This window comes from Eumetopias jubatus, unplaced genomic scaffold (assembly GCF_037043125.1).
Source record: "Eumetopias jubatus isolate StellerSeaLion01/CBP00866 unplaced genomic scaffold, mEumJub1_p1.0 scaffold_4, whole genome shotgun sequence".
Classification (NCBI taxonomy): Eukaryota; Metazoa; Chordata; class Mammalia; order Carnivora; family Otariidae; genus Eumetopias; species Eumetopias jubatus.
The window spans coordinates 154518040-154533530 of record NW_028274810.1 but is presented as its reverse complement, the minus strand read 5'-3'; the positions used below and the strand labels follow the sequence as shown (position 1 = coordinate 154533530).

The window sequence follows — 15491 nt, the reverse complement described above, 5'->3', positions numbered from 1 at the left end:
TGTCTCCTCATTTCCTCACCTCTTGAACCTCTCTCATTCTCTCTCTCTGTCTCTCATATACAATCTCTTCTCTTATGAAACAAAACCACCATCTTGCAAATGAAATTGGGTCATACCCTGTACTTACTAGGCTTGGCTAATGAGACACTGTACTTTCAATGGAAGTTAAGCTAGTATTAATAAGGGCAGAACCTGGACAGATTTGTTTTTCTGGAAATAAAAGTAACTATGATTCTTCAGTAGAATTAAGTAGGTAGTCATAAGTGAAGATGGTCATATTTAACAACACATAGTTTTGTGATGAATAAACATGAATAGACAAGAATTTGATAAAGAAAAAAGAACCAAGTGATTTCTGGGTTGGTTTGCTTTCTTTTCTTTTCTTTTTTTTTTTTTTGTTGTTTTCTTGGTATACGATGAAATGCTTTCCTTACTCAGAGCCTTAAGCCTTCTTCTCTACTAATTGGGAAGACACTTTACTGTACTTCCGTGAATGCTGTTCCACGAAACAGTGTAAAAGTGACTTTTAACACTATCCTTTCTGGCTCTGTTGTCAAGCACTGGCCTTTGTTTGTTCCCCTTGATTTAAAGAACTGGTCAGTTGCCAAGTGAAACCTTCTGTGTGTGTGTGTGTGAGCGTGTGTGCATGCACACACACGTGTCTGCACATGCTAAAAGAACTGCAGGTGTGGATACAGTTTTTCTTCCTATCTTCAATTTCAGGAAGAAGAGTTACTACTGCATTCTTTCCCATATAACAAAATATTGTGTGCTGAAACATATCCTATACAAGTTTGGCTAATTCCGCTTTCTTTTACACCACAAAATAGCTAAATAGTCCATGTTTTTATCTTGTAGTCCCGAAGACCTTTGAGTCTTCATTTGAACAGTCAGATCTTCCTGTTGTCAGCTTGGTCACAACAGCAACCTCCTGTGATATGCACAGTATAAACTCTGCAGGGAACACTCTTAAAAATCACCGCTTTTGAGGAAGGACAAAGCTTCTCTCGTATCACTATTTTATTCCTCTGTTCCTTGGCATTTTGTTTTGATTTTCATTTTCTTGCTTTAGATGGTTTATGTTCCCCAAAGATTATGAAGCTGCATGGAAGGCTTAACTTTCTCATGTGAATATATTCAGGATTTTATCTATAGGATGGGACAGAAATACACACACACACACACATACACACACACATAATTAAAATATATGTTGTACATTATATATGTAATGCTTGTTATATTTCCATTTAGATACATGTCCAGGTGAACTCACTTCAAATAAATGAGTGTCTGCAAAGCTCAATGTAAATCAAATCTCTGAAGAGGAATTTTGCTCCTAAAAAGAATTAGGCTACAACTAACCATTCTAAAGAAAAGTTCCTTTCTAATAAGAAAACAAAATTATCTGATGATATTACCTTTTACTTATATCTAGATTTTCAGAATTTAAGTAAAAACACACATATGGATTTTAAGTAAAGCATACGGAAATCTTTGGGCAAGGAATAACAAACTAGCAGAATGAAATATTTTCAGTAACGTCGTATTGGTTGATTACTGTTGTATAAACAAAATAGTAGTTTTATTTTCATTAGATAATTCTTATATTGAGATCCTTACTCATTAGCTTGAGCGTTATGAAGCCCAAAAGAACCAGTCCCTGCTTTGACGAAGTTTATAATCTAGTTAAGGAATGTACTACCATGAGAAATAGAGAAGATAGAAATTTAAAATATGCTAATTGAATGTAGAGAATAAATATAGAAATCACTAGAAAGAGATCTGGGGTTGAAGAATAGTCAGAGAGGTTGGGACATGTGGAAGACATTGAGGAGGGAAGTTTTAGATAAGCAGAGGCTTGCAAGGAAGCCCCAGATATTAAAACCACAGTGAAATGAGTGTTGAGGGTGGGTAAGGTTGAGGAGATAAAGAGGTTTCTAATTTGTGTAGAGAATCTGTAGTGAAGAAAAGTAGAGAATCAAGTTACGTTAGTAAAAGTGAGATCAAAGAGTGGGTGATCCTAAAATATACTTGAAGGAACAGTTGATAAGGAGCAAACTATGAAACTAATGATGAGTATAGTAAAAGAAAATTTAAAAGGCAGGCATGCACAAGAGAGACTGGCAGAGAGTAATTTCAGGCAAGTAGAACACGTATGGGGAAATGACATTAATTTGAGGTAAAGTTAGTCTAGTCTATTTAGGTATAAAGGGATAACTTAGTGGGCCAGCAGTTATTAATAAAGGAAAACAGAATCTGTGGATGCTTTCCCACATAGTTCAGTGACCCATGGAGAACCTCTGTGTGAAGCACTTTGAAAGCTAGAATGTAAGCTCCAAGAAGCCAGGGTCTAGCTGTTTTGTTTACTAACACATGGCCGGTGCCTAAAACAACATCTCACAGTAGGAGCTCAATAAATATTTCTTGCATATTTATTATTTTAAGATATAGTTTAAAGCCTGCCACCTTTCATTTGAACTTTCCCTTACTCTTTCAGGTAACAAAGCTTAGTGGGAAAAACACAGATTTTAGAATCAAGTAGACCTGTGTTCATCTACTGACTACCACTTACAAACCTTGTAACTCAGACTAACTACTTAACTTTTCTGATTCTCAGTTTTCTCATTTGTAAAATAGAGAATTCTGTGCATCTTGCAGAGTTATTATCAGATTTAGAGATTATGGATGTAAAGTGCCCAGATACATTTAGGGACATATTAGTTACCCAATCCATAGTAGCTATTAATTAAGAGCAGGTATCACTCAATCATGCTTTCTTGTTTATTTCCAATTTATATAATTTGTCACTTTGCACTAGAGTTAATATATCTATTTTCTCTCCCTCAATACACCAACTTTTTAGTACACCAAATACCAATTTCTTTAATGTGCCTAAGAAATTTTTCTCTCAAAATTCAGCATAAGCTTTTTCTCAGTCAAGTTTTCTGGAACTATTCAGCTAGACTTCAGTACTTTCTCTTCATGTCCATGTTGTACCTTTTACTCCTACATCTTGAAAGTACTTAAATTCATGTTTGTCTTCACTCCTGGAATATGAGCTCCATAAAGAAAGGGATACTACCTTCTATTCGTACATCCCTGGTGCCTAGTAAACCACCCTGGGCATTCTACGAAAGAGGAGATGAGTATGAAAATTATCAAGTCATGTCATACAAAATCCATCAAGTAAGTGGAGATGAAAAAGAATGCAATGCCTATCAGAAGATATCCTCAACAGTAATTATTCTTAGAAAGAGGGCAGGGACCAGTGGAAAAAAGAAATTATTCAGACAGAGTTTCGGAACTCTTTCCTATAGAGTTTTGTTTTGTTTTGTTTTTAAGATTTTTTATTTATTTATTTGACAGAGAGAGACACAGCAAGAGAGGGAACACAAGCAGGGGGAGTGGGAGAGGGAGAAGCAGGCTTCCCGCGGAGCAGGGAGCCCGATGCGGGGCTCGATCCCAGGACACTGGGATCATGACCTGAACCGAAGGCAGACGCCCAGCGACTGAGCCACCCAGGCGCCCCTCTCCAATAGAATTTTGATTAAGGAAGCCAAGGTAACATGAGAGGTTAGAGAAGCAGACCTTATTCATATTTCTCATATACCTGTTCTGATATTAAGAGTGGCTACTGTATTCTACTTGAGAGTTGGTCTATGTGCTTTTTATCCATTCCTGATTCCAGGAACCAGTGATCACAAGACCTTATTTTGTCAGTCAAGAACACTCCCAGTGTGCAGAGCAGAATGGCTGGTGAAAATGATTGTTACACTTGAAGATATCAGTCTTTTCTGAGATCGGCCATCTAGTTAGACAGCTAGGAAGGATGGAAAGGATGTACCCAGAGTCCACTTCATACCATATTCTCAGATAAGTTTATCAATTTGTTGATATGACTATGATATCAAGCTATAAAGCTGGGATGTTGGAATTTGGCCAAATCGGAGAAAACAAAATCCTTCAAATGTCATTTAGTGTCTTGTAGAATACACAAATGACTGCATTTTGTTTTCATTTCAACTAGTTGCTGCGGGCTGAGCCACAACGAGTGGCTGTATATAAAGAGAAAGAGAGAGAGAGAGAGAGCTTTTATTTTTTACTCCTTGAATCTAAATTTATTAATCTACTTAAATTGAATGGGAGATATCTAATTAAGCATTGCAGAGCATTTACAGAATTCAAAAATCTATTCATGTGTTTGAACAAAAGCATCGATTTTTCCTGGAAAGTATGATGCTCTTGTGCATATTATATCAAATCCAAATCTTATTTTCCAATAAAGGAAATAGAGTACTTTGTCTATTAAAAATTATATGAAATTATATTTTTAAAGTGTAGCCTCTGGAAGACAGGAAATTCTGCATAAGTAGGACAATATTTCATTATTTATTGATTCACGTCTACCCAAAAAGAGAGCACATTATTTTTTTAAACGGATGGTATTGCTAAGATGTGGTTATTTTAATATGCTAATGCCAACATAATACTTATATTTTTTCATCAGTTTTTCAGATCAGTTTACAATATTGAGGGAGAAAATATTTTTCACTATTACACTATATTCACCTTTCAACATTAGATTAAACTTACTTTGTAAGTTCATTATGTAACTTACTTTAATACACTGCTTGTTAGTGTTGTCTGAGAACCCAATGACATTAAAAGGCACACTTAGCAAAATGTAATGTTAGTTTTACTTGTAACCTTCTTAAAAAATAATATAAATCAGGTATATATAAATGTCTGACTAAAGAAAATGACATAAACTTTTGTAAAATCAAAATGATGGTTTCATATTAACTCAAATTCCTGCCAGTAGACCCCAAACAAAATGATCACTACTACTTCTAAAAAACAATGCTTTAATTGTCAAGTGAAATCATAGGGATCTCATAAAGATGTGCAAATCAAAGATAGAATAGCTCTAGCACGCCTGGAAGTGGCTAAGCTCCCAAGCAAATCATCCCTATTAGTTCCTATTCATGATTTCAATTATGCTTTTTTATCTGTTCGTAACATGCAGCATTTTCTTACCCTCACATTTCTAGGCATTTTAGCTTCTGCTGACATAAATGCATTCCTCAAATAGAACGTTACAGCAATCTTCTGCTAGACATTTAAGCTCATTTGTGCGTTTATTTTTTAAGATGCTTTTTTGAAACTTCTAACTGTGAGAGGTCTGGGAAGGTAGTGTGAGAATGAATGAGAACTTGTTTTCTAAAGCTACACCGTAGACACTTGATCTACCGTTAAAAAAAAAAAAATCACAGCCTCCTACCTTGAAAACAAACATCTCCCGGCGAAGAATAGCTAGAGTGTTAAAGTTCCCATCGCAGATGTTGGGTTTGGCTCCAGGATAGGAAGGTCTGCCAGTGGGAGGCCGAGGAGGTTTGGGCCTGTCATTCTTGCGTGGGTCGGCTGGAGGAATGGAGCGGTGTGGGGGCACTGTCGGTAGAGGTCTTGTCGGTGGAGGAATCTTGTCAGGTGGACCTTTGAAAATATGAGGAAAGCACTTGGCTCACTTAACACTGGAACAGTGCTGGACAGTCTGCTGCCAAGGACAATCACTCATGAGGGGAGGGCACATATTAAGTGAGCTAAGAAGTCTTTAAGATTGTATGTTTTCTGAACAAACAAATCATCGTACCCAACACACCATTGCCAAGTCTCTCAGAAAGTCCTTAACATGCTAAGTTCTGAATCCAAGTCACTGAACTTTCTTTGTTAATTTTTAATGATATTTTTTATAGCTTCGCCAGAGTCTTTATTGGAAAAGCTGCTTTCAAATCCTTTTTGGAAATAGGAGGTGTATAAATAATACATAAATGAAGATGAATACTGGAACCATGCATGTAAGCTTCACCCAAGTTAATCCTAGGTTTTGATAGACAATGATTCTATGCAAATAGTTCTAGAGGATAAACATTAACGAATCAAAGTTTATTCTATCCTGTGTCTCCAAACGTTTTTATAACCTTTTCCTGACTTTCATTATTTTCTTCTAATGACATGTTTTGACAAATTGCTAGATGAGTGTTTCATTTGAATACTGAATCTAAAACACCTATTGATTAAAATGCCACTAGTAAAATATTAATGTGAAGAAGTATTTCTAAAAAGAGGTTTCTAAATTAAGCCAAAGTTTACACATATAATTTGGTACAGATGTAAAGCATCATTCCTCAAGGAATTTGTGTTTTTAAAAAGAAATACAGAGCTGTTCACACTTAATATTTAGATATGGAAAAAATATTCTTTTGCAGACCTTCAGTCTAGACTACTAATTCATGAGGTCATGAGAAAGAGCCTTCCTTAACCTCAGTTACCCACTTAGGAGGAATTTCTGATGGCACAAATTAGGCATAGGCTCGGACGTTCGACACATGTGCTACTTAGCTTTGAGTCTGAGACATTTCCCTTTTCTCAGTATCCCCAAAATAAAGAGCAGCACAAAAGTTGACATTTTTTTTCCTCCAAATCCTATTTTAACCCTGAGAGAATGGTTACCACTGAGATATTGAAATTGAAAAACTAATGAATGCCATACAAATTAGTGAACTTAAACTATGCTATTTAAAAATGCAAAAGACACCTTCTGGATACTGGATATTAACATACAGATAACACACATTTGCCTTTGTATTGTAAAATGAAAGCATCACTTCACTAATTTAGTAAAGCATACTCTCTATATGTAAATTATAAATGTCAAGTTCTTAACAATTATGTGTGAAATAAATGCCTTTATAAAGGTCAGTGGTTCTGTTGAGGGAGTTAGGATTATAGTCTTTCTCCCTTTTGTCTTAATTTGTATTCACTGACTGAACCCCATAAATAAAAATGATCTTAGTATATTAGAAATTTATTTTGAATCAGGTGTAAGTAAACTTTGCCATTTGTTAACTTCCACTTCCATGTTTGTTAACTTTCACTTAGTCAATAATTACATGCTTTTGAGGTCATTTTATTATAGCCATTACACAAGAGTATGTTCTGCAACCTCAACAGTGATTTATGCCGTAACTGACTAACATCAAGTATCATAAACTGAGGGTCAATCTGTCAGTTTTTACCAAAATCTCAGTATCTTATAAGAAGATCTTATATTTCTCACTGTTTTTATTGGTTATATTCATTTATTATATTTTTTTACCTGGATTTTAAATACTAAAGTTTGTCAGATCTTTGCTGTAACTGCAGGTTTCAATTAAACTCAGAAAAATTAATCAGTGTGTAGATTTACTATAATCTGTATATTAAGATATCTGGACTACTGCCAACAAAACTTAATTGATATAAGACTTCTGCCAATAGGTCAGACTATTTTTTTTTCTTAATTCTCAGTATTTATCTCTCTCATATACTTAGAGCATCCATCTCAAAGAAGAAAAACAGCAGGAATTCTAGACTTCACTGTAGGGTTAACCAAACAAAAACAGTGGTAACCTACCATAAATTTTCTGGATGCCTTGCAAATCATCATTAGGTAGTTTGAAGTTGTCAGTTTCCATGTACTGGTAAAATGGGGCCATGATGGCAGTGGGGTCATTGGAATGCTCCAATCCCAGAGCATGTCCCAGTTCGTGAACTGCTACAAGAAATAAGTCATTTCCTGTGAAAATGAGAAGAAAAGATGCTATTGTAACTAATATCCAAGTACAGAATTGGGAAGGACAATTTGGTGTTATCAAAATTTCACCCAAGAAAAAGAGGAGGAGCTCTTTATTTCACTATCAGTGTGATTTTATCATTGGATTTTCTACTGGCAAAATCCAATGCGCTATTTCTGAGAAGGTGGGGGGTGGGAGGTGATGTTAATGTAGTCACAGAAATTTAGAAACTGAATGGAAAGAACAAAGACTAAAAGTGGAAGAAAGAGCAGGAGCATCAGAAATTGCTACTACTGCTGTTGAAATATCGTTCTGACTAGAAAGTACTTTTAAATATCTTTACATCGCACATAATGCTAACAAGCAGTAAAAAATACAGGGCAGACACAATCCCTCCTTTTACACAGGTGAGTAAACTAAGGCATAAAGGTGAACAAGTCTTGTCAAGAACAGCAGATCTTTGCATTTTACAGAGGTGTGATTAGAACTCAAGGTTATTTTAACTCCTAGATGAAGGCTTTTCTTTAAATTAGCCTAGAATATTGCAATACGGAAGTGTAAAATAAAAGTCATAGGCTAGCAGTCATAATAACCAGGATTCTAGTCCTAGCTTTGTGAATACAAATTCTAATCAACTCATACGCAATCTGAACAAAATATATTTATTTAGAGTGGCTGTTTCTCACGGAAGGAAAAAAAAATCTCTCCTACCTGTGGTAAACTTGCACAGTGAAGTGTGTTTGGTGCAGACTCTCAGAGAAGCTTTGTGCTGTCACAGCCCTGCTGATGACCCCTACATGTTGCCCCCTTCTGGATCATCATAATTAAACTCATGAGCAAAAGAGCCAGTCCTACATGTATATTTGTTAATTCTAAAAATTTAGTTAAACTATGTGAGCATCCAACAGTTGGGACTATTAGACTTCTAAGGGTTATGTTCCTAAGTGGAAAGTTTAAAATGATTGAACATGAAGTGTAAAGTTTTGCACAGATGAATTGCAAATGATTTCAGTGAACTTCCTGAGTGTCATTTTTAGGAAAACTCTCTTCAAACATTTTTTATAATGCATTATGGTAATTCCCTTCGGAGGTTTTTGTTCTGTTTTGTCTTGTTTTTACACAAAAGCTGAGTACATAACATTTTTTTCCTACTCCGGAGTAGTCTGTCATAGAAAAATGGACGAAAACCGTGGGGCTGCTTCATCATATGACCTTAGCATACTGAAAAAGAGCCATTCAAAACACTTCAGGTGCCTGACTCTCAAAGAACAACTGATTAAATGCCGGTGTGAAACACATTGGAAGGGTTTAAAAAGAAATACAAGTTAACATTTCCAATCTCAAAGAGCTTATCTTCTCCACTTATAAAATTACTTAAATGTGCAAATGAAGGCACAAAAAGAAAAATAATATAATATGTATTAGGTTTAATTAAAAAATATTAACTAGATTTATTAAAAGTTTGCTAACTTTGCCCTGGACATTTTGAACATTCTACCTGCATTTTCTCATTTAATTCTTAAATTATCTTTTGAGTCAGTTACTATTATGATGTCCATTTTTTAAAAATGAGAAGACAAGACTTGGAGACATTAAATGCAACTTGCAAATTCATGTAGCAAGGTGCAGATGAAATTCAAACTTCTCTGAGTCTGATTAGAGATCATCCTTTGAATTACTACAGTAAATCACACAACTATAAAAGTATTAGCATGCACAACAGATTAGACAATGCAGCCATGTGAAAACAATCTCATTCATTAAATCATCCATTCATTCCACTACTTTTACTGCATGCCTACTATAAGTGAGGCATTGATCTAGGCTTTGGCAATAAATATAGTAGTGAACAAAACATACGAAAATCCCTGTCCTTATGGCATTTACATTTTAATAGGTACGGGAAAGAATCAAGATAGAAAAGTAAAATATACAGAATGTGACACAGTGATAAATGATAAGGAGAAATAGCAAGGCAGAGAAAAGATGAAGTCAGAGATGAAAACATGTATGGAATTTTAAATAACAGTAATGGTTTGGGCTTCTAGTCTGACTGTGGTGGGGATAATTTTAAGTTTTTGAGTACAGGAGGGACATAACCCGACTTACATTTCAAACAGGACCACTCTCGTGATTGCTCTCGAGAATCAAGTACAGTGGACAAAGGAAGCAGCATGATTCAATCTCTGAAGTTAGTGCAATAATTCAGGCAAAAGTGCTGGTCACCTGGACCAAAGTGGAAGTAATGAGGTAGACAGAAGCATAACATTCTTGATATATTTTGAAAGGAGAATCACAGTGCTCACTTCAGCAGCACTGAAGTGATACTGAAAGGAGAATCACAGGGTTTCTTAAAGGACAAGATGCAAAGGGTGAGCAAAGAAAACCATCAAAGACAGCACCACGTTTTCTGGCCCTACACCTAGAAGAATGAAGTTGCCATTCACTGAGATGGAGAAAACCATAGGACGAACATGTTTTTGTTGCTTTTTGTGTTGGTGGAGGTGAGAGGCAGGAAGCAAAGCCAAGAGTTCCTTTTTTTGAGTGTTAAGTTCTGAATGCTTTAATTTGCTTAGTGAAACAGGAATATTCATCAACTGAGAGAATAATAGGAAAAAGAGAGAAGAATGTATGAAATATTTAAATAGGTCAGTTGTAAGGAGAGGACTAGGGAAATATCGGATAATTGTCAGACAGCATTCATGATCATGAATTTAAAGTGAGATTGGCTTCATTATGCGCTATGTCTTCCTTCTTCAGCCTTATTTGGCGGTGTGTATGCAGATATCAAAGTAGCAGTATTGATTTCACCGGACTTTTGGTATCTCTAGGTAACTGAAAAGCAGAGGGAAAGACAAAGGCGCTGTGGGTATATGTAAGGGAGTGATTTTTGACTTCGCCATGGTATTTGTGTCATGTAAGGAAGGAAGGGATAGCATGGGATGAGGAAGGAGGGTAATAAGATCAATTTAAGATCAACTCTTAAATTCTGAAGTGGTCAAAGGTTTTTTTTGTTTTTGTGCTTTTAGTCATGATATTAGCAGGAGTGAGCTAGAAAAATATTCAGTGATAGTCACAGTAGATATTCAAAATTGCGATTTGTAAAGAGCAATATCAAGGATATACCCATGGAAGTGAGTCTCTGAGTTGGGATGGAATATGAAATTGGAGAGGAGACTCAATATCTAAGAGCCCAGAACACTGGCAAAATTTTCTACATCAACAATGAGATCACCAAGAATTAAAAACAAGAATAGTGTTGAGAGTAGGACTGAACCAGGAAATGAGATCATCAAAGAAGGAGGGAAAATGACTTGAGAACTAGTAGATGATTATAGCAAGGAGAGACAGTGGATGGGACAGTTTGACAAAATCACAGTCAAAACTTGAAGTTTTTATGGAGGAGGAAAGGAGAATAATCTTGAAGTACCATTAAAAAGAAATAAGGCGGGACATATACCGTGACTCCAGCCCTTGCGGTAGAAGGAGAAAACAGAAGGATGTAAGAGAAGGAGTATAATCAGTGGAGAGACCAGTGTTAGTTACAAAAAAGAACCCAAAGGAAATAGTCTCAAAATAAGTTGATTATTAAGGGGATTTTGCTAACGATTGACTTGAAACTTCTCTAAAGTTTCAGAAGATAGAGAAGGGAAGGAAATGGAGGGAGAGACAGCAATGTAGAAGTCCTATGGAAATTAGAGTCCCAGGGGAGGGGGGTGTCTTCTCCTATGCTTCCTATGGTGATAAAAAGGAATGGAGGTAAGGGTCCTAATCAAATTAGACCTCAGACTCCAATATATCAAATATAAGAGATTATTATTACTTGAGTATGTTTAAAGGAATTTAAGAACTTGACTTAAGAGAAGACAGGGGATGAAATTAGAGGGGATACAGGGGAAACAACGTACAGCGGTTGCAAGGACAACTTCCTGTAATTGTCTTTGCTTCAATTTTTTTCGCTTTTCCACTGCCTACAAGATAATTTCACATTCCTCGTAAAGATAACCAAGACCCTTCATACATTAGTCCTTGTCCTTCCTTTCCAACATTTTATCTCCGCCCCCCTCCCTTTATTTTCCTCTTTCTGGTCAGAGAAGAATGTGCTTGTTCTTTCCTTAAGATCTCTGCATTAACTGTCTTCTTTCTGGAATCCCCCTCTGTACCCTGCCTCCATGTTGGAAGCACATCAAGCAGACCTGATACTACTGCTCAAATGTTACCTTCTCTATGAAGTCATTTCCCCAAGGGGTGCTGTTCCCGAAGGCTCTCTGCTTTAGGGTCCCACAGACCCTGGCACATCCCCCGTCATAGCAATTGCACTGTATTGTCATCATCTTTCGGTAAGTCTTCCCAATATATTTTGAATTCTTTAAAGACTGAAACTGTGCATCATTTATGTTGTGTTTCCTGTTCAAAAACATTGCCTGGCACATAGTAGATGACTAATCTTTAAGTAAGTTGGATGAATGGATCAGTTTCCAGGGACTGGAGGACTAATTTGAATCTGGGTAGTAAAGAATAGAATGCTATTTTCACCTAAATGTGGCTCAGAACTTTCTTCTTTATTTTCCCTAGCTCTACTGAGGTATAACTGAAAAATAAAATCGTAAGATATTTCAAGTATCCCTCATGGAGATTTGATATATGTACACATTTTGAAAGGACTCTTCCCCACTGAGTTAATTAACATATACATCACCTCACATATTTAACTATCTTTTTTTCTTTCTAGTGGGGACATTTGACTTCTCCTCTCTTATCAAACTTCAATCATCCAAGAATGTTATCAACTATAATCACTGTGTTATACATTAGATCCTCAGACCTTACTCATCTTATGACTGAAAGTTTATAGCCTTTTACCTACCTCTCCCTATTCCCCTCCTCCCCCCCAAATCTGTTTTGTGACATCATGCCAAGAATTAGAATGGAAAGAGAATGCGATAAGAGAAGACTGAGGAGGCCACTATTTTTATATGGTTCAGACAACGGAACTAAAGTACCCAACACTGTCAGCGACTCATTGCTGAATAAATGTCAGCAAATACTTGTGCTCACAGCTAAAGAAAAGAGGACAGAGTCTAGAGGAAATTGCTAGAGAATGCAGAACAGGCCTGATTTTATTAACTATTACGGAGGAGGAATTAAAGTAACTGGAGGGAGCAAGGGATGTGAGGGAATGGTAAAAAAGGCAGTAGAAAATCAAAAGACAGGTCAGGCTGAAAACAGGAAACCGTTCTTTAAGGATGTCACTTGGAGTGAAAACTGAAGAAACACGGCTATTGGGGACCATCTAGGCCCCACGGTCAAGTCACAGGCAGAGCTAAAAAAACAGAAGGAAGGAAGGAGTTATTTAAGAAGAGATGCGGGGATTATGAGAGTGTTTGCAAGTATGTAAAACAAGAAGACTTCCAAGGATTGTGTGTCAGAGGGTAAGCTCAGGGGAGAGTGTGTGGGGAAGGAAAGTTGCTGCAGGCATTTTTAGATGCCACACATCTAACACCAACTCAAAGTGAACACCTTTGTGAGTTCGAAGCAGAGACACCATTGTTAAGATATACACCTGATGTTGATGACACGTGGCAACCGCAAGTAACATGGAAAGCGGCAGAAGGACAGGTGTAGGTCCCGCCTCTGGCCACACCCACACCCAGAAAATATGGGTAAAGTTTGGCTGGAATGTATTATCAGTGGGCAGAAAGTGAAAGAAATTTTTCACCAGGAGCAGACCTAATGACAAAACAAAGATCTAGCAAGCAGCCAAAGGACCAACAGAAACCAAGGCAGCTGAACCAAGAACAGGAGTTGGCACTTCGGTTTCCCAGGAATAGCTACAGTGACAACCCAGCTCGGCAAGACAGCGCTGATTCAGAAAATACCTTTAGACACTCTTGGCCTTCTTGTGGCAAAACAGATATAATTTCTTAGTCAGAAAGTCCCAATGTAGCCTTACAGGGATTATGTTTTGTTTTTATTCTTCAAAAGCAAAAAAAATCCAACCTTTATACCATTCCTCCTTGTATATCACGTCCTCTTCCCCAGAATAAGGTACCCTGAACGTTGTTCTGGAATAAATATGTAGGAACTCGTCCTCTCACTCTCTGGCAGATAAATACCGCTTTTAGTCATGCGTCAACCCTGCTAACCTTGTTGAATTATTAAAAGTACTTCAAATCTCTCACAGGAAAAATAGTCTTTTAGTCACAATTTCTTTCTTTTCTTTTTTCTTTCCTTAATGAGAGAAATACAAAAAACCAACAAGGAAAACAAAGTAGTAACAACAGCAGAAGTTATTTCATTTCATGTATCTGTTCTCTTCAGATCAATCAAATTTTTCCTAAGCACCTTTTCCAAGGATGGAGTCATTCCTTGTCTAAGGAAGAAGAAAATTAATAGGATCAGGATGTGAACCTCTGACCTGTTCAGTACGCCATAGCACTTTTAATCAGAAAAACTGGCCAAGAGCTCCAAGTAATTACCATTCTTCAGATGATTGGCAATAATATAATTAAACCTTACTTGCAGCTTCACAATAGTTTAAAAGGGTAAGTTGTTAAATAAAGTACCACCCTGTGATTTGAATTCCACTAGGAACAAAAGTTGTTGGCATATGATGAGATTTAGACAATTAAAATGCACCAGACCTCTTTCCTAATGATGAAAATAGTAACTGCTTCTGTAACTTATCATTAATGCACATTATTTGAGATTCTTAATGGTAATATGCCTTGATCTTATCACCATGCAGGCAACAAAGGATAAATCAGCCTCCTGATTCTCAATACAGAAATAGTACTTGCTCCTTTTGTAAGATTTTGAGTTTTGAGTTGGTTGCTTTCAATTGTCTTTCTAATCTTCTTTCCTTTGTATACTCCAATACAATTTCGAACACTGAACTGTATATTATGAAAGATAATGCATTATTTATAATTTTCTTGTCATAATTATGTCTTTATGTTTTATTCCAAGCTGTTTCATCCCTCCATGCATTTTCATATGCTATTCCCTCTGCTGGCAACATATCCTGAATGTTAAAAATGACTATATAATATTTCATACATAAAAAGCTGTTATAAATATTTCTAACATTTATAGTCCTACCGACCCAAGCAAACACTAGAATCTCACCAGCACCATTGAATCTCTCTCTGGTTTCTCTCTCATCTCATACCTTTGGCTGTCCCGCTCCCTCCGTGGGTAATCACTAACCTGAGTTTTTCCTTTCTCATTACCTTGCTTCTATTTGATATTTTTATCAAATATGTATGTTTAAATAACTTATAGCTTTGTAAAGATGGTATGGTTCTCTATGTTGTCTTCTAAAACTCAACATTTTTTTTCTTATATCTTACTGCTTTTCTCTTAGTGAGTCTTGCAAAAATCTCATTAATCCTTTAAAACAAAACTCAAAATGACCTCCTCTGTGAAGCCTTCTCCCACTCCCCAGGTAAATTTGATTCCTCTGTCTCTGTGTATCCTTGGCCTTTTGTAAACATAACTGGATCATAACACATACCAAATTGCCCTGACAGCTTCTGATGCACAGATGCTCTAAATATTTACTTGTAAGTTAAATGACTTACAGAACAAATTTAAGCAGATTCATAATTTTAAATGTTTAAACATTTAAACCTAAAATATTTAAATCCATGTGTAGAAGTAACATTCAGAAACCATCATCAAATCTTTGATTAGTATAAATTTCCCCAGGGCCTAATAAATAGAAAAGATGGACGAGACTTTCCATACAGCATGTTTTGCCAGTTGAGAAACCCCTCCTGGTTTTTACCCCCACTCTGTCAGCTCACTGTAGCAGAATATGGTAGAACTGAGGGTATTTGATTTCTAGTGGTAGATCATAAAATACATCATGAA

At 36.4% G+C, this 15491-nt stretch overlaps 1 protein-coding gene across 1 annotated transcript in view; it reads right to left on the bottom strand.

Moving 5' to 3' along the window:
- Positions 1 to 15491, bottom strand: part of MMP16 (matrix metallopeptidase 16) — a 269059-nt gene that overhangs the window by 62385 nt on the left and 191183 nt on the right. The window contains exons 5-6 of the mRNA XM_028112264.2: positions 7457 to 7618; positions 5285 to 5496 (exon numbers count right to left, since the gene is read on the bottom strand). Coding sequence (XP_027968065.1) covers positions 5285 to 5496; positions 7457 to 7618 — 374 coding nt within the window. The remainder of the gene's footprint in view (positions 1 to 5284; positions 5497 to 7456; positions 7619 to 15491) is intronic.